This window comes from Pinus tabuliformis, chromosome 5_1 (genome assembly GCF_031772625.1).
Source record: "Pinus tabuliformis cultivar Carrire ecotype Pingquan chromosome 5_1, CPIR1, whole genome shotgun sequence".
In the NCBI taxonomy this organism is placed as follows: domain Eukaryota; kingdom Viridiplantae; phylum Streptophyta; class Pinopsida; order Pinales; family Pinaceae; genus Pinus; species Pinus tabuliformis.
Genome location: NC_142305.1, coordinates 166740630 through 166763863, shown reverse-complemented (window position 1 = coordinate 166763863; position 23234 = coordinate 166740630). Strand labels below are relative to the sequence as shown.

Here is a 23234-nt window from a genome sequence, read left to right as displayed (position 1 = left end):
AGATAAATGGTATAAATGCTTCACAAATTGTTATCATGTTAAAGAAGAATCACCTTAATATGACAACCCTAGATTCTTCAATAAAGTTTTAATGAGCTTAGTAATTATGGCATATGGTGAAATTGAATTCCCTAACTTCGTCGATTGAGTAATGTGATGTTGTGATCATGATTCTTGAAGTATGCTCCTATTAGTTATTAGACACTAACCCTTGATGAAAGATTTATGTCATGATGTAATGATAAAGTAACTGATGCTAACATATGACCATGATAACTATGTGATATAGTTTGAATTTATGATCCAACAGAGCTATTGATGCATGACAATATTATAGACATGTTGATGACTTGAATGAAGATGACTGAAGTGGCTTCCCATTCAGAGGGAGAATCTCTTAATAGTATCCCTACTCCTATTATCATTTCCATTATATGTATAGAAGATTCTTTACTATTGAAATATGATTTAAGGGCATGAATAGAAAAATATTTGATATTGTTGGTCTCCAACAAAATTATGATCTAAGAAGAAAGAGTTTTCCCTTACTCTAAGCCTCAGTCACACAGAAGCAAGCCTAAGAGTGCAATTGTACCCTCCCAACCGTATGGAGGAAGTTCTATGAGTGTGATTATGCCTGTAGGTCACAAAAGTGAAGCTTTGTGCATAAAAGAAGAAGTTCATCTGAAGGATGTTAGTCCTACAGACATGGAGCAGACAACAAGTTCTATGACCAGAGAAGTTTGAATATTTGACTTACTATAATATGAATATGTTGACTAAAACTGCATTTTCAAGTGACCGGGATATGCATATCAATATGTCATATATTTAACCATTGAGGCTTGTGTATGACAGTATTTGATAACAGTTGCAAGGGTTTGACTAGATTTGGCTGATTGATATAGATAAGTAGTGTTTGGAGTTTTGACATGATGCTTGATAATGATTTAGAACTTTGACTTGATGATTGAGATATGTTTTGGGCTATAGATCTCACCGTTTGGGATTTGACCTAATGACTAATGATTTGATTTCACAACAGATGGTTTGCCTTATTAATAATGCTATATGGGCATAGTGACTTATATTGGTATTCTATGTTGACATCATTAACTTTGACACAATGGTTGAAATATTGTCAGTTATGATTCAGTATGAAGTAATCTCACAATAAATGGATGGAACCTGCATGACTTATTCTTGGTGTATGTATTTACATTTAGTGACTTATATTATGATCATGAGGATGATTTGATGAAGTTTGGATTGGTATTGCTTAGTAGATGACAACTTGTTGGCATGATAAAGTCATAATTTGATATTTGGATGTGAGCTCTACTTGTCATTTGGTCCAAAGAATTTCTTATAGTGATATTGATATGATATTAGTTCTGATTTGGCATCTAAACTTTGATAAGTTGACTTAATTGATTTGATTACACAATATTTATTTACGTAAAGCTGAGCATATTGGTTTGGTAAAGTGTTATGTTTGCAAAAAGCATTGTATGAAGCAAGCTCCTCGAGTCGAGTATGTTTGCATTGACATTTACCTGGGGAAGCTAAGAAGATGTGTCGATCCAAACCTCTACTTCAAAAGGGGTCCAAGGTATGTCTTTGATTTTGGTTTTTATATATATATATATATATATTGTGCATAACCTGAGTGAAAGAATGATTGACCCACTTCATACACATTGAGTTGTTGTCAAGGACCCTTCGAGATATTTGCATGGGATGATCTATCTTTGAAATTATTCCTATGATATGTAATTGCGTGAATGTATTGATGATATTTGGATTGTTATTGATTAGCAAATTTGGGTGTTGCCTTAGTATGAGATCTTCCATGATGTTTTCAATGAAAAGTTTGTAGCTTTAAGCATGGTCGAGGTTGAGTACGATGGTTGCTAGCATGACTAGCTATGAGGTAGGATGAAGAAGCTTTTTGGAGAGATCTTTGAGCAAGTTCTGGACATGACATGGCTACATTATGATGACAAAGAGTTGGAACTGATTGGCAGAGAATCCTGTATATAGTTGGGAATGAGATACGTTCATTGAAGGCAATGTTGATGTACGAAACAAGCTTAGGCTTGTAGTTGACACCTCCTCGAGAGGGCGGATGACTATTGTGCATAACCTGAGTGAAAGCATGATTGACCCACTTCATACACATTGAGTTGTCGTCAAGCACCCTTTGAGATATTTCCATGGGATGATCTATCTTTGAAATTCTTCCTATGATATGTGACTGCATGGATGTACTGATGATGTTTGGATTGTTATTGATGAGCACATTTGGGTGTTGCCTTAGTATGAGATCTTCCATGATGTTTTGAATGAGAAGTTTGTAGCTTTAAGCATGATTGAGGTTGAGTACGATGGTTGCTAGCATGACTAGCTATGAGGCAGGATGAAGAAGCTTTTTGGAGAGATGTTTGAGCAGGTTCTGGATATGACATGGATACATTATGATGACAAAGAGTGGGAACCGATTGGCAAAGAATCTTGTATATAGTTGGGAATGAGATACCTTCATTGAGACAATGTTGTTGTACGAAACAAGCTTAGGCTTGTAGTTGACACCTCCTCGAGAGGGAGGATGACTATGGTATCCTTTTTGTGATATGTATATTTTGTTCTAATATGATATTTGATTTGATGTCCTGTATGAACAGGAGACAACTGCTATTGAGACATGATATGAGCATGATGATATGTTGTTGATCTATAGAGAGCATCGTTGATTGAGGACACTAAGCCAACTCTCCCCCCCCCCCCCCCCCACCCTGGTTGAGCTCCCAGGGTGTGGAATTGAGATAGAGGGCTCTTGGGGTTGAGGGATCTCTGGACAATAGGGTATCACCCCTATTTGTTACCCATAGGGATGGAGATGTTGCTCCCCTATCTTGGTCTTTGCAGAGTATACCCTAATTGGCATCATACCCACAAATCAAGCTTGTTGGGATTGTCCCTCATTTGACCAACGAGTTGAGGAGGCTTAGGGGCATGTGATCCTTACCTTTTGGTAAGTCAAGTATCTTTCCCAAGCTCAAATTATGATGCAAGTATTCCACCACATGACTCTTGAGGGTCGTTGTTTGGAAGATTGATAGGCAATATCATGGGTTGAGATATGCCCCCCTCGTATCACCTATTGCTCGATATGGGATGGTAGATGTTTACCCCCCCATGATATTTCAGATTAAGATGTGCTCCCCAATGTGGTTTTAAGATGTGCTCTCTGATCTTGATGTGGGTCGTAGATTTGGCTCCCCACTGACAAAGATTCCGAGTGGTAACAGTGGCTCCCCAATGAATAAAGGGTGGTAGCTTAGGCTCCCCTCTGATGTTAAATTCTTCTTCTTTTAGATTTGAGAATGTTTAGCATATGAGCAGGGAAAATCAAGAGATGAATTGAGATGAACAAGTGACGATATTGGATATGATATGATCACAGGATGACATGTTGATCGATGGTCATATATTGACAGGTGGAATTCTCCCTAGTTGAGAGTGAGTGTTGAAATAGGCAATTGTAACAGCCCCAGTGAAAATTCCGTGTAATAAAAGTTAATAAAGGCAAAATAATAACCACAGTTGATGGGACACTTATTCCAAGCTGAATGTTGGGCAAGACATCCTTGTGTGGGTATTCATTTGGTTATTAATGGCTAAGGAAATTGACAAAGGCAATGGTTAAGGCTTTGGAAAGGCAAAATGGCATTTTTGGCACATTCATTTATGAAAATAATGGAAATTAGGAGAAAAAGGAGGTGAAAGGTCACAGGTTGCATGTGAGGAGGAAAATGAAGGAAAATAATGGAAAATGAAGAAAATAAAGCCCTTATTCATAAAAAGGCTTCTGAGGATCAGTACACAAAATTTTGTTAGTTCAGTTTTAGAGCTCTCTCATTATTCTCTCTCTCTCATACTCTTGGATACTTAGAGTTTTCTTGGAGCACTCTTGGAGGGTGTGGCATACTTAGATTTTTGGAGCAAGAAAGCAAAGGAAGAGTAGGAAAGCACAAGAGGACATCGGGATCAGTAGCTACAACAGATTTTGCTTGTAGGTACCGAGTTGCATGTATGTTTTCCTCACTAGTTTTGGCATGCATGGCATATGCATGTGGATTATTGGTCATGATCTGTCACTAGCATGGAGGATTGCCTGGATTGACAGTGGATTGCCTAGCCTTGCCATTTCCTAGATAGCCATGGAGATTGTGGGTTTATTTCCTTGTTTTGTTTTGGTTGGTTCTCATGTTTCCTTTAGCTTGGGTTGAGTTATTAGTTCCTGGAAACCTTGGTTGGAAAAACGCTCTAGAAGCCCTATAATGGCTTGGGTTGAGTTACTAGTCCTTGAAGCCTTGGTTAGAAAAACGCTCTAGAAGCCCTTGGTGGGTTGAGTTACTAGTCCTGGAAGCCCTGGTTGGACAAACGCTTTGGAAGTCCGGTGACAGCTATGGGTTGAGTTACTAGTCCTGGAAGCCTTGGTTGGAACAAACACTCTGGAAGCCTTAAAAGGCTTGGATAGAGACCAATCTGATGATGGTTTTGTGATGTCTGACCGTGAGGTGGAATCATTGTTTGATGGGTTGAGGTGGATGGTATGGAATCCCTGAATGGTTTTAGATTGATGTGTTCTATGAGATTCCACACTCATGCTTGGAATACGGCACGAGGATAAATGGCTAAAGAGAGATTTGACTTAGCCATTCTGTGGACAGGTGGAATGTGGCAGTCCCATCCTGGGTTTGGATTTTGCATCATCAATATGAAGTTATTTGTCCTTGTATTTCTATGAGTATTACACTAGTTTATATGTGGATCATATGGTTGTGATTTCACTAGTATTTCTGTTGTTATTATGTTGGTTATGTATGTGTTTTATGATAGTAGCTATGTATGGCTCTCATCATGTTTTTACTTGTAAATCAATGAACAATGTATCTATGACCCAATGGATGAAATGACAGCTAATGTGTTGAGGCATCAATGTCTCTTAGCAATTCTCAAGTATGAGACCCCTATGCTCAAATCTGTTAATTACACCTGTAGATTACATATTCGTGATATGTTTGACGAAATGCCTGTCATGGCTAGTAGGGGTCCAGTGAAGGTCCTATTCAAGTATTTGTATTTGTATTGTCATTTCCCTGTTATCTTACTGTTCTGGAGGTGTCATTCAATTCTGGGCAATGACATAGGCTTTGGGCCTGAAAAAGTGGCTCAAATCCAGGGTACGTTGGCACAACACTGAGCAAAATAGTCCCTAGACACTGCCATGCCCATAGCATGGGAGCGTCCAGAGCCTCCTAGATGCTGGCAGGCCTATAACATGGGAGCGTCCAGGGGTTAAGTGGTCCAAAATGTTAGTGGGACCCAGGGGCTAGTTGGGTGAAAGGTTGGGTTGATTCTTGAGGGTCCTAATGTTGATGTTGAAGGTTTGTATGGCGTGTTTCCATTGGTTCCACTTCCTTAACGTGATTTAGGAGGTTGAATCATATCATAGTGGCCTCTCATCACATGTTTACCCCAGCTCATCGGTTGCTTGGGTAGATGTGGGAGGAGGGTGTTACAACAACTAGAGTCAAATTCCACTTTGGACAATTCATTTGATAGAGATGATGATTACATTAAATTCTTCTTTTTGAGAGGACCAAAATCGACCTAAAGATCACAAGGGAAAGTGTATTTTTGAATTATGAGCCCACATGCATATTTGATCAAGTCGACCCTCAAGCAAAATGGACACCCTTGGAAGGCTATAATTACAAGTGACCATACCTAATTTGGACATCATCATGAGACATTCTTCCATTCTCTTTCTTGGTTTTGGCTCGCACAAGACTGAGGAATGTTCGTGGAGGAATGGGTTTGCTCAAAGATGAAATTGGTAGGTTCGAAGCTTGCATCTTTGTTTTAGGGTTTTGGGCCTTAGTCGCAAGCATGACACAAGAATAAATCAACCACAGTCGCTCGCTAACTGGCTCATACATGCGACCAAAGCATCTCAATCACATGCACAACTCATCCTCCATGCGACTGGCATCTAGGGTTTCAAAATCACAGTTGCGGGCTCTCCAAAGGCTAAATTCGAACGCAGTCATTGGCTTATAGGGTCAAGGGAGAGGATGGACCTCTCTAGTAGCACACATGCTCCTCCTCAATGCAACCGGGACCTAAATGTTGGTTTTTCAATTGTTTGAAGTTTTCGCTCATTGACCGCAGGGTTTGACAGTTGACTACAGATAATGACAATTCATTACAAGCTTCTGAATAAAGGTTTTTGAGTATAAGCCATGATGGGTTCATTTTATGAATATTGTTTAGTTGTTATTGCTAGATAGGTTTATGGTTGAAGATATGGATTATTGTACTCTCATTTACTGAATCATTCCATGACGATCTAATAATATGAAGAAGAATTTGAAAGGGTTTTCCCCATGGTGGGTTTTTCCCTAGTCTCCGACCAATCCTGGTGTCTCTATGTGTGAATGTTTTTTTTTCTATTGTTCCTTTATATTCTGTTGCATTAACGATGATGATATTGTTCTTTCTTCATAGTTGCATATGTTGCCGAATAATGTAAATTTGAATAATGTTATGATGTTATGGGGTGAATTTAATGTGTTAATGAAGAAATGCAATTATCAAAGCAAAGAACAATATAGCCTTAAGAAAAATTAACAATGAATGGTCCCTGCTGAAAAGTATATGGAAGATGGTTATATGCTAGTCATTTATAGAATTCAAAGGGACTTAACCCTACACATGATTCTCCTTTTCCATGGAGGTATTCAAAGAAAGGGAACAACCACTTCCTCTAAGGCTTCAAAATTCTCTCCTTACATAAGGATTGTTAAGGGTAAAATTTTGAATTCCCCCATTTTCAAAGATGAAGTCTAGATAATAACGTTTTGTCATCTAGAAACTAAGAATACATAGTCATGTGCCTTCATTGTGGACACAACATATGCAACCTCATGTTACAAATTTTTTCAAAATTGATGAATGAATTCTTGAATAGAGAAATGCTTTGATGTGTATATTCAATAGAATTGGCCATAAGTGGAGTAGTTTTGAATGGATGTACTCCAACTAGACTTTAGTATACATGGTAGGTATTTTCTCAAGAGGCTTATTTATGATATGTTTTATCTAGTTAGAAAACCGAAGAAATCTCAAGGATAGACCTTACTAAATTTGTAAAATATTTTGATTCTTTTCTCATTAAATTTGAAATGTATTTTTTTTCCTTTTTTAATTCAAAATTAAAATCTTCTAAAAACATTTTTTTTTAAAGAAACGACTATTCATTTATATTAATATGATTCTGATTGAAAGGATAGAACCTTTTACATATGTTAAGAGATTTTCCTCTATTGGGCTCAAAGATGACAACAAAAACACTATGTTACCTATGACATTTCCTACATTTAAAAGACAAAACTAGAATATTTCATATATTTTCCAAAAAACTCCCAATATTAACACAAATGTACACTACATATCATATATAGTATTATTCTTCATTGAACTTGCTCGCTTTCAAGTTGAACTCAACTTTTCCAACATCATCCTGACTCTACTGACCTGGAGCTAGGACTTGGAATGTTTCTATTGTCTCTTCCACCTTTTTGATCTACTCCAATGTTGTTCGGTGATCCTCCTTGAGCTTTTCCTTTGCTTCCACATTTAGATTGATTTCCTCTGAAGTTGTCCCTTCTGCAAGTTTGAACCTTGCCATACGGTGCTCCAACCTTTCGATGTGCATTTGAAGTCGTTCCACTTTGGTTTGAAGAAGGTCAAACTTCTAATAATTTAGTAGATAACTGAGCCTTATCCTCCTTTCACATTTCCCCCTGCCAGTTCAAGAGGAACAAAATGTGTTCCATGGAAGCTATGAGATAATCTATGACTTGCGAATTCTTCCTTCTCCAGATGTCAACGATGTTGTGATGATAGCCCTGACAATAGCCTTTCTCTCTTGCTTGCAAAAGAACTAGAATGTCCTTGCATTTGAAAAATTGATGCTCCAATGTGCCTTATATCCATACCTAGCTGACAACAAAAAACAATAGTTTGTCTCTCCTTCAATGCGACCACCTACGACATACCTCCATCTAACCATACAATCAGTTTTGGCGCTGAATTGATTGCTTGGCTTACTGCACTCCATTATTTCACAAAACCTTGAGCGTGACAGATCTCCAGATTGTGGAGGGATTAGGACCTTCCTCCCCCATGCTTATTTGCCAAGGAACCTTACCTCCATTTGTCCCATACTTCCCTTGCTGCAATTAGTTCCATCCAAATGTTTTCCAGATTCCAATTTCCAACGATGTAGTATAACCATTATTTGTGATTGCAATCATGTTGATGATTCTCAAGGAAGAATAATGGGTTGCTGCTATGATATCAACCCCCTGCTTCTTCAATCCGTTGTTATTAACATTAATTTCAAATAAAACCCAATCTTTGGATATTTATTGATAGGATCATGATATATGGATATAAGAACCAATCCCTTCGTTTTTAACCAATATTTCTTGACATAACATTACTCCTCTTTTTGCTAGGGCATCAACCGTTGAATTTAGATGCCTTTTTATATATAAAAAATTCAATAATCTCATATTTATGTAGCTAGAATTGAATTCTTAGCAACACCCAGGGGAATAACTTGATTGACACTCTCATGGAGCATGGATACATGTTGAATTACTCTCATAGTCTCCAAAGACCGTCAATTGTTGGATATTCCTTGAAATAACTATCTCTATCCCTTGCCATAATGTTAAGAATTCAACTTGATTGTTAGTAGCAATCCCCATGCCCAATGCATATTGTAACTTCATTTCTTTGTCGAGGTGATAAATAACCTCTCCCACTCTTGCCTCCCATGTTCTGAAAACATTTCTGTCAACAATGTTCATTATAATTATATGATAGTGGTGATATGAAAATTGGAAGCTTATATAAGTAAAATAAAACTATCACAAAATAATTGCATACTTCTCATTAAAATTTAGATATTTTCCTTATATAAAATAAAATTATTCTATCAAAAGCCATTAATTTTAAAAATAAAAATTATAAGAATATTATTAATAAATAATTTATTATAAATTAATTTCAAAAATAATTAATACTTGTAACCAATAATGATAATTAAAATATGATAAATATGTTATTAATAATGTAAATAAATAATAATAATAATAATAGTAGATATTAATAATACAATGCAGTGTTATAAATATGTTTGTATATATATAATTGTGAATTATGAATTTTATTAAATAAAATAAAATAATAATTCATATAATTATTTTAAATAATCTAAAATTTATATTAAAAAATAATTCCTTTGCACACTTGAAAAATGGAATTAACATTACGACAATGCAGTTATAATTTGCTTGCAAACTTGTAAGAGGTTGAAAACTGGAATTAACATTATGGCAATGCAGTTATAATTTGTTTGCAAACTTGTGGCAATGCAGTTATAATTTGTTTGCAAACTTGTAAGACGACCATATTCTTATGGATCGTCATGATCGGTCCCTTTATTTGCACCAATTCACCAAATGGCCACGACACACAAGATAGAGTGATGTTGTCATACCTTTCTCATTTCTAAACACATCACTCTTCCAAGATCCCTCCACATAAACACATGTATCCAGCATGGAATTCGTATTTCTCCGCTAACCCTCCATCATTACTCATTTCAAACCTTACACGAAATGCATCGACTTCCCAGCGTATCGAGTTCATTACTACCGGTGAGAAAGCACATCAATATGCCACCATACGATTGCAAGTCTTCCAACTTCGTATTAAACTCAAACTAAGTATCTTATCAGAAGCTGTTGCAAGAAAGACAACATCCGCTACTTTTAAGTCAAACTTCTCCATAATAGATTGCATTTCTGGAATGACCCACAATATTCCAAAACCCATTTCAAATCTGATAACTTAAAAAATCAATTATTTGGTCTTGAAAGATTATATCTGGTCTTGAAACACCCACCATTTTTGTGCATCTTGACTTTCTAGTAAAGAAGGCATTTGTTAGCTTTTCATTAGAGGTCAATGTCTTCACAGATTTCCCAAATCCATTGAGATCAAGTATAATATAGTCTAGTTAAATTCACCGCAGTTCCAGTTACTGCTACAGTTGCAGTAAATTAAAAAATAAGATTGCCCACCCACCGATGCACCTCGGTAGATCGACCAAAGCATAAGCATAATTAGATAGTCCCAGGTTTCTTAATTAGAACAAAAAAAATATAAATAGTTTATATGAATCAATATGCTGTGTTAGAACGATACTAGCCAAAAAATTGCAAATGTCATACCACATAACATCAGCGTTTGTTGAAATGCGACTCAGTCCATGTGTGCTCCAGAGTTTCATACATTCCTCTGCTAGAATCTCCTGCAGCGATGTCAAACCTTCTACGTTCAAGGTTTCCAGCTCTTGGCAGCGATTTATGTAGAGGAATTTGAGATCTACCAGCATGTAAAGGTTTATTAATGTCTTGAGCTTCCAACATGCCCTCGCTTGAATTTCCTCCAGCGATGTCAGACCTTCAACATTCTAGGTTTCCAACTTGTTGCAATGATTTATGCAAAGGAATTTGAGATGTACCAGTTTAAAGGTTTATTAATGCCTTCAGTTAGTAGCACCGTTGCAGGTTTAGCCTAATGTTTTTTTTTGAATTTAGGATAATTGGTAACTGGTGAGTCATCCTGAACAGACCCAGGATCAAATCTAATTGGCTGCCACTATAAACCTAGACTACGTGCAACAACCTGCAAGCCGCACAATAGCAGGAAGCTTATGCCTCAACCAGAGCCGAGACGTCCTCTATGGGGTCGCCTACTCTTCTAGCCAAGACACAACAGGTCATATATATACTCAATGAGATTTGAACCCTCATCTCGTGGGTTTCACCCAGCGAAACTCACCGTTAAACCCCATATCACTGTATAGGTTTAGCCTAATGTTGATGGCAAGTATTTAACCTTCACTAGAGCACTATTTTTTGAAAGATCTAGAGCTTCAAGGTAAAGTAAAACACCTTCTGGAATACATATCTCAGATATGCCTGTCTTTGTCAAAGTGAAATCTATTAAAGCACCCATGGAAACATGCATGGTCTTATGCTCCTTAAAACTAAAGATATCTATTGGATTAGTATCCACCCATCCGTGTATGAGAATGGCAGCAGCCTCTTCAGCCACAGGCTCAAAATGGGAAGGAAGAAGTGTTGGGAGAGGAATAGTCTAACAAGAGGGTCGGTAAGCTCTTCATCGATATTCCATCGATCAACGCTTCCGCTGAAAGATTCTTATCATTCACTATTTCTTTCTTTTTTTAACTCAGCGTCAATTACCACCACCGCAATCCTATTGCCACTCCCACAAAGTTTTAATTCTGCCTCCGATCAACCATCACTGTATGGACCCAACAAATTTTCCGAGTCTGCCAAGATTGCCAAATTTTTAAGCCGTTGTCACATCGCAATCTACCGTGCAATTTTCTCAAGCAAAACGAACATTTCTGTCTCCTTCCCCAAATAGTTGTGTCAAACTTTGCCTTGACCCTGTGTTTGCATATGCCCCAAGTCAAAGTCACAATCGCTCTAAAATGCCATGTCAAACTAAAGAGAATATTAATGACCGAGAGATGTATTCTTTCAATGTATGTCAAATTACATAAGATGGTATATATATAAGATCCGGTTACTCTCGTTTAAAAAGGTCAATTATATACCTAATACAACATTATCATATTATTAATGAAACCAACATTAAAATATCTAACAGAGGTATCTTAGCCATCATAACAAAAAGACCACATGCAAAGATTACCATTTCAACAAAAGTTGTTTCGTAAAACATGTTGAAAGTGCAAAGGAGATTAACATCAATGAAGAGGAAATGGAAATGCCACTTACAGTGCAGAGCAAAGGCAACTTCATCTGGAATAAGAGTGAACCTGCTAACCTTGCTTCATTAAATGATGCCATTGAAGAATGTTGGAGCTTCCTTTGAGTGGCATAATAATCAAAGAAGGGCCTTTTAAGAAAGAGAGATGTTGCCGCATTCAACTTTGTCATTGATATATAATAGAATACAATTTATAGTCTCTATTAGCAATATTTGAGGAAGAAATGAAGCTTTAATAATAATTCAATCTCTGTTTGATAATGCAGCAAGAACTTTGTGAAAAAAAGTTATCATTCTAAAACAAGTGCAATATGCAGCGTTGCTGCTTAGTACCTGCCTCTTATGCAATTTTAATAAATTTCATAGGATCTATTTAAAATTTTCAAAACTAAATGAAAATTTTGAAACTGAAAATTAAGTCTTTTTTATCAAAATCAAAAAACAATATAACCTACCATTAATAGGTATATATATATATATATATATATATATATATATATATATATATATATATATTCCATAGTGATTTAAATTTGAAAATTCTTCATTCTCATAAAAATAAGTTGTTTGATACATTGTTTCATTGTATGACATGTATTTTAATATTTTTAAAGTCAATAAATTTCAACTAAGTTATTCATTTAATTGTTTTTAATATAGTACATTGATTTTAAAGTTGTGTATGTATAATTTCTTACTAGTGGTTAACACATTAATATGCTTTAGGTCATGTCTTTGTTATAGGGTTTTAGTTATAAAGGAATTAAAGAGAAAGACACACAAGTTGATCGAAATAGAGTCACAAAGAAAAAGAACATGTGATTTTAACATGTCCAACCATAAAGGTGTAGACAAAGAGAAACTAAATCAAACAGTTGTATAAGTCTCATTTCTCTATCTTCAATTGGACCTAAGCACTTGAAATCCAAAAAAAGGGTCACATAAGCTTGAAGTTTCAATTTGAGTCAAAACATAGAGAACAATGTAGTATCCTAAAATACCAAGTATAAACCTAAATGCTAAATTTCTCATTAACTAATATTTCTTTATATAAATATTTTTTTATTTTTTATCTTTTATAAATTTTATAAGAAAAACCTTTCCAAATCTACTTAAAATTATAACATTCAAAAAAACAATTATTAATACTGGAATGAATATTGAACATGAAATGCTATTTATTACAGTTTTTCTATTTAAATAATTAAATAACTTTCAATTTCAATCTCCTATCTCATTATAACAGTTTTTCTATTTAAATAATTAGATAACTTTCAATATCAATCTCCTATCTCATTATAAAAAAATATATTTGTAAGATTTGATGGTACATTGTAATAAAACAATGGTACTAATTGTTATCATTACCGTGTCAATATTATATATTTTTTCAAATTTGTATTTTATATCTATTTTTTATTTCTGACAATTCAGAAATAAATCTCATAAAAATAGTCTAATCATTAATTTCAACCAGTCAAAAAATAAGTTTAATTTTAATTTTTAGAAAATTTATTTCAATATAATAATTTCTGATCAGAAATAAACCTCATAAAAACAATCTAATAATTAATTTCAATCACTCAAAAAATAATATTTTTGAATTTCAAAAAATTTAAAAATAATTTTAATTTTTAGAAAATTCATTTAAATATAATAATTTCTTATCAATTTTATAAAACTTCATAAAAAAATTGGAAAACCAAAATGTCAAAACTTTGACCAAAAACTGATTAAAATATAAACCTACGTGTGGGCAGGTATACAAAGAAAAATCCAATATTTCAATATGACAAAATCCACTCTACTAGTAAATGACAAGACAGTGTAGAGAATGTTCACATTGTTATTGTTCGTACTTCAGTCTAATAGTTGAAATACCTTGTAGATTCCATACCTTCCTGCAAATGGGCCAAACCAAACATACCATATGTCGTTTCTTTATTATAACGTTTAACCTAATCAAACATTATATATTGTATCTATATTATAATGTTGAACCTCTGTTGTATAGATCATTCTATGAGCTCACTTGACCTAAAATATTGTTCTTTGATATCATTAGATGTGTGGACCATTACCTTAGATTTTGGTCCTCCCATCAAGTGAGCTTAAATTTACATTATGTTCAGCACCGATATGGACAGTCTCTCCACAGGGTAAATTCAAATTAGAGCACGCAAGTATCTGTAGTTCCATTCGAATGATCCATAAAGAATTAAAAATGGTATGTAGAAAAGCTGGCACGGTCTTCTACAATTTCTTGATTATATGGAAGCCTTTCAGAATTAAAGCCTTTTAAGAGGCCAAAATTTGGCACGGTCTTCTACAATTTCTTCATTATATGGAAGCCTTTCAGAATTAAAGCCTTTTAAGAGGCCAAAATTTCTAAAACCACTATCTGCATCATATAAATTAGCACATAAAGCATAATGATAAGAATTCATGTGAAAGAGTTTTTTTTTTCAACTGAAGAAATTGTGCCTGGAGCAGCTCTCAGGCATGCATAATCCTGCCTGGGATTGGACCACGAAACCTGTGGGAACCAAACCTCCCTACCTAACTAGTGGACCACATCCTCAGGACTATTCATGTGGAGAAGCTGAGTTTAAAAATATTTATGTTTTCATGGACACAAGCCATTAGCATTTTAGCAATGGACACTAAAAACTACAAACAATAACATTATATCTACTCTAAAACTTACATTCATGTTTGATATGTTGAACCTATGGTGATAGTCAGGATGGAACTAATTATTAGCTTATGTGTTATCCCTATTCACTTTCTTCGTCATTTTCAGGATCGTCTGTAAATTTTATGTGGTTTAGATTCTTTTCAAGAGGTGCCAGTCCATCCTCATCAGATTCATCATCACTTTCATAATCTCCATCAATCTCAGCGCTTTCTCCATCTGACTTGGAATTTTTCTTGCTAGCACTTGCTGAAACTTGATTACTTCCTGCAAGTAGCACCATTGAAGAGGAACCCAATATGCCATTTAGAAGCCACATAAAATGTACCTAGCAAATGACAATGAACTAGAATTTTGAGAAGAGAGAATGATTCATGCAGTTGTAGAAGTGTAGGGCTTAATTGCACACATGGCAAAGGTTTAGTCCCTTCTGATTTTCCAGTTTTGGCAATACTTGTGCATCGATGATTTTTGCTAGCAGGTATGTGGAGCTGTTCCAGAGAGGAGAAGAGCTCATACAGAATTTCAGAATTTAAAATAAGGATAAAAAATGAATCACCGTATTTTCAACCCATGCATATCATGCAAATGTTTGGAGAACTGACAGCCAACTCTAACCCCCTGGGGACTAGAGTTAGCCTCTGAAAGCTTTTCCACTATTTTCCAGGAAAACTCTACCATTCCTGTGTGGTTGGCTGCATATTTTTAGAAACACAAGTCCTTTTTAAGCAGCATAATGAGTCCTTGCTCCTAGATGTTCTCAAAAAATCAGTTCAGATATAATAGGATCAAATAATGCCACAATACTAAGAAATATATCTTCTTGGAGAAACTGTGGATACAAGACAATGGGAAGTTAGGATAGCCTAGAAGATCAGGGCAACTAGACTTACAAAATTAACAGAATGTATACGAAAAGATGCATACAATGTTCGACAGTATATATTATGAAAATTGATAAATAAGTCGCAAATTCATCGACTCAAACAAAGCTATTATGAAAATTATGCAGTTTACAGAACCATGAGTACAATAAAGAACAAGTAGATCGAAGCTATAGAACTGAAAAGAGATGCAAATTGAATGCGATGAAAGTAAGCCGTCTGCTTCAATATGTTCAAGGTGCAGCAGCTTTCCATGAGTCAAACATATAAAATGGTTTTATTCATGAAATTTTATGCATACATGCATTAACTTTCTTTCTTTCTCTTCTCTATACTTGGACACAAGTTTCATGAAACAATCCCTCTCCCTGCTCTCTCTCTCTCTGTGGCATACGTAAAAGCAGAAAAGAGAGCCTGAAACCATACCATCAGAAATGGAGAGAGAATTCTGTCTCTTAGAATTTTTGCACAGCCAGTTATTCTGCACTGATATGATTTCTTCACCTGTTTTACATTCCGAATATGCTTTCAAAAGTTCCCTGCAAATGCAACAAACACAAAATAAGTCTTAGCACCAACTAAACAGTTTCTTGAATGTGCTTGAATGTGCCACTATCCCTCGTGCCAGTGAGATCCTCATATGCTTTTCCTCCTACTAGATGGATTGTAATTTGAATGATAGACTTGTTGTTTGCTTACCAAATTTATATAAATCCAAATAAATTGCCTCCAGGTAGACACTCAAATTGCTTTTACATTAAGCTGTCTAAAATATAACGGTTTAGATCTCCTACACGAGCCCTCATAGAAACAAACATATAGCTAATAAAATTGATGTGTCCAGTTATGAAAAGAATCATTCAATCATAGCTATTCCGAATGCTGAATTCAATATATCACCAGGGGACAATTATTTTAAGATTTTAGTACATGAGATGCCATATTACCTGTTCAACGACAAAAACGAGTGACCCCACTTGAACTTGCTCAATAGAACATTTGCCGTTTCTTCCTCTCCACTGAAGGTACAGGAAAATCATTTTGAATAAGCAATAAGCATTACTCCATACATAATAACTCTGCCACAGGCATCACTAAAATTTATAAAAGAAAAGTGTTGGAAATTTTTCACATTAATCTACTCAGTCTATTTAACTTCACAAGTTGATTGGTTAATTGCTTGATTAATAGACAGTTTACTTCTTTATTTTTATTCTTAACAGATTCTACTGTACTTTGAATCATCAAATTATTATCACTTTGCTTGTAGACTTGATTATATTAATAAAATAATGCTAAAAGTATCTTCATCTTCAGGTGTTAGAGCAGAAAGGGCTCGAGTCTTATCCTTCTATGTTCATGGCAAGGTTTGAATGAAAATATAATTTACCAAAAGATATAAAATGCAATTACAACTGCAGACAGGTTATAATAATTATGATTGAAGCTTAACGAAAATACTGCAACACAGAAGATCGCAACATAAAATGGAAAAACCATGGATCTCTCATCTTCAAGCAAGTGGTACAAAACCACAATATGGTATTTGAATAAGACAGCAATTTGCATAGTCAAAAGATAACCTAGATATAAAGAACGGGAGCATTTATTTGTATATACAAGCAAAGAAAGGCATTTAAAAATTACTTGAGAAAAAACATTTGCATCTCAAGAAGGCTGACCTACATATATGTTACAGTCAGCCTGACAGCCACAAATGCAGGTTGCCCTTAAGCACACTTAAGAAGGCATACAAACTACTATTTGTTTATATTATATAACAAGTCACCTCCATAGATTTCAGTACAATTTGCTTGATAAGAGAGTAAGATTTACCAATTGCAGCAGAATTGTGGGTCATATTTTCCTCTTGCAAGGCGGCAATCCTCTGTACAGTGACTTAAATGGTATGACATCATCACTACATGAACACTGATTGACACCTATGATATGTACAAAGAGGTTCATACAAGGACTGAAGAACACTATGAACAATGCAGAAATTCACATGGAGCACAAAAGAAAATGGGCACAAATATTGGTTTCTAGAGAGATCTAAGGCACCTCTGGAGGGTGATAACTGATAACTCATTTACTAAGAAGATGATATTACTTCAGAAGATTCATTTTCCAGATTACAATGAAAGCATATCAGGAGTTGATTCATGTCTCGGTTGTGTTCTGCAGATCATTTCGATGCCTCTCAGGTAGAGGAAAGGAAAAGACTGCCTATCGTTAACTACCGCCATTGAGGCCTCACAATAAGCTTTTCTTCTGGTGGCTGAGACCTGATGAGATCTTCCTCGAACAAGGGAAGTACATTGTTCACATTTTGAGGAAATTTGATATGATGGACTGCAAGTCCATGGCTACACCTCTGGTGTGAAATCTGAAGCTGAGAGATTCTGCCTTAGATTCAAATTTGGTGGATCCAACTAAGTACAAGTGTTGATTGGATCCTTGATGTCCCTGGATAACACCAGTCCAGATATTTATTTTGCAGTGAGCACCCTGAGCCAGTTTATGGTTGAGCTGAGGAATGTACATTGGGTTGCAGCAAAGCATGTGATGAGGTACCTACATGGTACAGTTGGATATGGTTTGAGATATGTCTCAGGTGGTGAAGTAAGGCTGCAGGAATTTATGGATTCAGATTGAGCAGAGAGTGTAGAGGATGGAAAAAGCACCTCGAGGGTGTTGCTTTAGCGTGGGATCATTTATCCTGGATTAGTGGGAAGCAAACTTCTATCGCACTTAGTACAGCAAAGGCAGAATATATCTCAACTATTGCCGCAAGTTGGGAAGTAGTGTGGCTTCGGAAGCTACTTGCAAGCCTATTTGATCAGGTGAAGATCAAATATCACTTCATCCAAGACATGTTGCATAAGGGAGCAGTGAAGCTCTGGTAAATATCCACAAACGAGTAGATTGTGGTCATTCTCACCAAGCCTCTATCTAGAGTGAACTTTGTATACTTCAGATACAAGTTTGGCGTGATACAGAATGTCTCCCTTGTTGACGAGTGTTGATGTATTTGCAAGAACGGGCAGACCATCTCCTAAGAAGCTAAAAGGACTTGGTTGGGTTATGTTGATCTGACCAAAGGAGATGGATACATTCACCTAAGAAGCCAGAAGGATTTGGCTGGCTCATGTCGATTTGACCAGGGGTGAATGGCCCAGGGCAACTATAGGATTGGAAAGACCCTCTCCTGAGAACCCAAAAGGAATTGGTGGGGTGTTAAATTGCACAACTAGGGCCAAATTCCACTTTGGACAGCTCATTTGATAGAGAATTATTGCATTGAACTCCTCTTTGCGAAAGGACCAAAATTGACCTAAGGTTCACTGAAATTGGACAAGGAAAAATATGTTTTTAAAGTGAAGCCCAAACATGTGCAAATTTTCAATGTCGGCCTCACCATCATGTAGGCTCTTGAACCCCAAGAGACATGTCCTTCTACCCACATGGTTTCATATAAATAAGAGTGACTTCCATCCTCATTTGGCATCATCACAACTAAACATATCTCTCTCTCCTCATCTAATTGGTTTGTACACTTGATTGGGAAGTTGTTCTTTTCACACCTGTGGGCTGAAAGGAGGTTGAATTTCAGGAGGCCGAAATCTGGAATTTTTTTGCACTTTGACCAAGCATTGACCAGCATCAACTTTGACTTTTTGGGCAGCTTTTGACTTCAATCTTCTGAGAGAATTTCTGTTTGGGCAGGCTGATTTTTTTGGGCACACAAACCGAGGCAAAAAGGAGCTGTTTGACCAGCATTGACTGCAGGGTTGCAGGACTATTTTGACTGAAGGGTGACATCATCATTTGACTTGGTTTGTCCACTGATTTGTTGACTGTTTTTGCTGCTATTTGACCAGCAAAGAAGGCCGAGTTTGACAAAGGTGACCGAGCTAAAGAGAAGAAGTGTGACTGTTGACTGCTTACTGGTTAGGGCTGATTTGACTGCTGTTGACTGGAAGCAGAATACTACAGTTCTGACAGGGCTGTTTTGGACAATGTTTTGGATCATCTTTATTGTCAAGTCAACTTTGACTTTGACTTCATCATTGTACATTATTGGATTCTCTCTCTGCTGAAAAATTGATAATAGATAAGAAGGAGGATCAAGGGTTTCCCCCTTGTGGCGTTTTTCCTTAGCATTAGCCAAATATTGGTGTACTCTTGTCTTGGCTTGTCTTCTGCATTTTACTGTTTATGTTCTATCTGCAGTTATTGTCTATGTGAATTAATGGTTATGTGATTGCTATTGGAAATTAAATTGGAAGTTATCATTGGGCTAATAAAAGGACATTGAAGTAACTGTTACAAGCATAGAACATACCATTGTTATCTAAAATTATCATGGAATCAAAGCCCAGGTGAGGACAAGCCCAAGCAAGAGAGAGAAAAGCAATCACTAAGATATCTGTTGGACAAAGAATATTTGACAAGTCTCCATGGCCTCTACATCTTACTTCAACACTGAGGACAAGCTCAATGACAAATCTGACTATCATGCATGGAAGATGACTTTGGACCAGAGTTTGGAAGAGCATGAAGTATTGGACTATGTGCAAGGAAAAGTGGTGGAGCCTCCCTCAATGCATCATTGCTGCTAAAACAAAGTATAGAAAAGGTGAGGTCAAAGCTAAGAAAATTATAGTTGAGTCCATTCAAAAGCATTTGGTTGCCTATATTTCTGATTTGGGAACTTCTAAGGAAATGTATCATAAGTTGGTTGGGATGTTCAAAGTGAACAATGCAAGTCAAATTCTCTTTCTCAAGAACAAGTTGAACGATATCGAGATGGACAAAAGGGGAGTCTATCCAATCCTACTTCACGAGAATAACGCAAATCAAGAATGACTTGCTATCTATTGGAGAAGTTATTTCTGACAAGAAGCTCACTCTCATTGCTCTTGGAGGACTTTCAAGACCATGGGATGTATTTGTCACCACCTAAGATACCGGATTCGTCCAAAAGCCCTGTCGAATCGCGAATCCAGCGAATCCGACACGATTCTCTGTGGATTCGTGTCCAAACTTCAGGACACGTCGTGTCCTTTTATGACACGTCGTGTCCTATAACGTGTCCTGAATTTGCAGTGCGTGTCGTGATTTTTGGGACGTGTCATGTTTTTGGGACGTGTCAAGCCAGAGTTTTCACATTCTTTTGTACTGTTCATAAGATTGGCGATTAATGAATCGATTATAAGTTAAAGGCCTATTCTAGTATCTTCCATATCCTAACTGTGTGAAATGGTGGTTTTATTCTTTGATTGATTGGATGATTTTCTAATGAAATATGGCCTCTGTCTTGAATGTAGTTGCATATTCAAGAGCCAAATTTGAACAACCCTTGCTTCACTGAGATGTTAAATGCTGCTAAAGGAATGTTGCTGTAATAAATGGGATTTGGTTCACTGAGATTCCTTGCTTGAGATTGGCATGGAGTTCAATATTTTAATATCAAAGCAAGCATTTGACGAAGTGGTTGCTTTCAGTTTTTCCTGAGTATAGATGTGAGATATATAACCCTAAGGTTTGGAGTCTGGACAACATTATATCTTTTCATCTTGAATCTGGTTTGCTTGGAGGGAACAACGTTATTTACAGAGAAAAAAGTGGTCAAATATTATTGTTGATATTTAGAGGTCAAACAAGCATGATGTGCCACCTTGATTGATTCAGTTTTTATCTGGTTCTTTTGAAAGGGTTGCACCATTTAAAAAAAATGGTGAAATCTAGTTGTAAGTTGTCTTTCAGTTATGAATTATGAATCATGATTTAAATTTTTAATAAATTTATCATTTATGTGACCAGTACCACTGACATTTATTTGAATTTTGTATGTACTATGCATGCTAATTAGTAATTACTAATAGGCATAGCTATAGATGAAGAATCAAGATCTATGTTTGAAATCAATAAATTTGTATCATTAATTAAAATTTGTGTAAGAAATATGATAATATATAATTTTTAATATATATATATATATATATATATTATATATATATATATATATATTTCTAATAAAATAATATATAACGTGTCCTGTTCCGGGGGTCAGCGTGTCCCGAATCCGACACCACGAATCCCGAATCCTACGTGTCCCGAATCCCCGTGTCAGGTGACTTAGGTCACCACCATTCTCAACAATCACAGAATACCTGGGTTCAATGCATTTTTGGCTAGATGCACTCAAGAGGAGACAAGGATGATGGAAAGAGATAAATCCAAAAAATGGAAATGAACCCACTGCTTTCTCTGCCCATGCAAAGAAGAAGAATGATGCTGATCCAAGGAGACAGGGTCAAGGATCTAAGAAGGGATTCAAAGGAAGATGCTACAGGTTCAGCCACTATGCTAGAGTGTGTCCTCACAGGAAGAATCCTCCAAGGAATGATAATAACAACAACAACAATTACAAAAGAAATGGCAATAAGAGGAACAATAGGTTCAAAAATATAGGAAAGAGGAATACTCTAGCTGCACGAGATGGAAATGGTCGACCTCCCAAAAGGACAAGAAATGGCAGGTATGATGAAAATAATGTTGTAAAAAAATAAGATGAGTTTTATCTTATTTCTGCTCTATCTACTACCTCTCCTCTGGATACTTTGGATCATTGGTTAATTGTTGGTGGAGCCTCAAGGCATTTCACTGGATACAAGGAGGCCCTCTCAAACCATACATCCACAAGAAGTGTTGTATGTGCTCAATTTGAAGAAAAACCTGATGTTTATTTCTTCAATGGAAGACAAAGGCTTCAAGGTAGCATTTTTTTGTAGCTGCTAAAGAAAAACCTAGTGTTTATTTCTTCAATGGAAGACAAAGGCTTCAAGGTAGCATTTTTTTGTAGCTGCTACAACACCCTACAAAATTTTGGCTTACACTCAATTTCGGAGCCTTCCTTGGTCTTGCATATTGTTGTCGCAAACACCGAAACTCATTTCATGTACTTTATTGAAGTGTTTTGCTCCCCTTTGCAAGTTGGGTTAATTGTTGTCTTTCGGCATGATTGGATGTCACACAATGTGTAGAAGCCTGTTTTGATGGTTTCAAGGGTCTATCTTTGTGTATATGAGTTGTTCTAACTATGTAAATATTTGTCACACTCATTCACAAAGTTTTGAGCACTTTCGCACAAGTGTCATCACAGTCGTCCCAAAGTCTATCTTAAGTGTCGCACTTGTCGTAATTGGTTGTAAAGTGGTCACATGTAGGGAAACATATTGTTCATGTGTCTTAGGTGATTATGTTGTTGTGTCATCAAGTATTCTAAGTGTGAGATCACAGTGGAAGTCTTATCACCCTTCACATTGGTCTAACCAGTCTTACACTTAGCCATTTTCGAGAAGGCTTCTCGACAAAGCAACTTTGCTTCAACCAGCCTCCCTGAACTGCGCACTATGCAGCTCTAGACCTCTAGTTGAGACCTTGCCCCTTGACACTACACAATGCGTAGTTCCTACCTCTGAGGACTGCTGCACTGCACAGTTTCTGTGCTCAAGTTTGGGCCTTGACCTCCAGAATTACGCAATCATTTCTCCCAACCCGGCCTTCATTGCACAATCACAAGCCTCAAGCTCGTCCCTTGAGCCTCTGAATTGCGCAATTTCATAGTGGCCTTGCCTCCCAAAACTACACAGTGTATCTTCTCCATGCTCATC

At 36.3% G+C, this 23234-nt stretch overlaps 1 protein-coding gene across 3 annotated transcripts in view; it reads right to left on the bottom strand.

Annotated features, from left to right (window-relative positions):
* Positions 1-14186: 14186 nt before the first annotated feature.
* Positions 14187-23234, bottom strand: part of LOC149163950 (uncharacterized) — a 419565-nt gene continuing 410517 nt past the window's right edge. For all 3 annotated transcript variants that reach the window (XM_089431916.1, XM_089431914.1, XM_089431915.1), the window contains exons 9-11: positions 16500-16571; positions 15979-16091; positions 14187-14935 (exon numbers count right to left, since the gene is read on the bottom strand). In XM_089431916.1, coding sequence (XP_089288042.1) covers positions 14751-14935; positions 15979-16091; positions 16500-16571 — 370 coding nt within the window. In that variant the 3' untranslated portion in view covers positions 14187-14750. The remainder of the gene's footprint in view (positions 14936-15978; positions 16092-16499; positions 16572-23234) is intronic.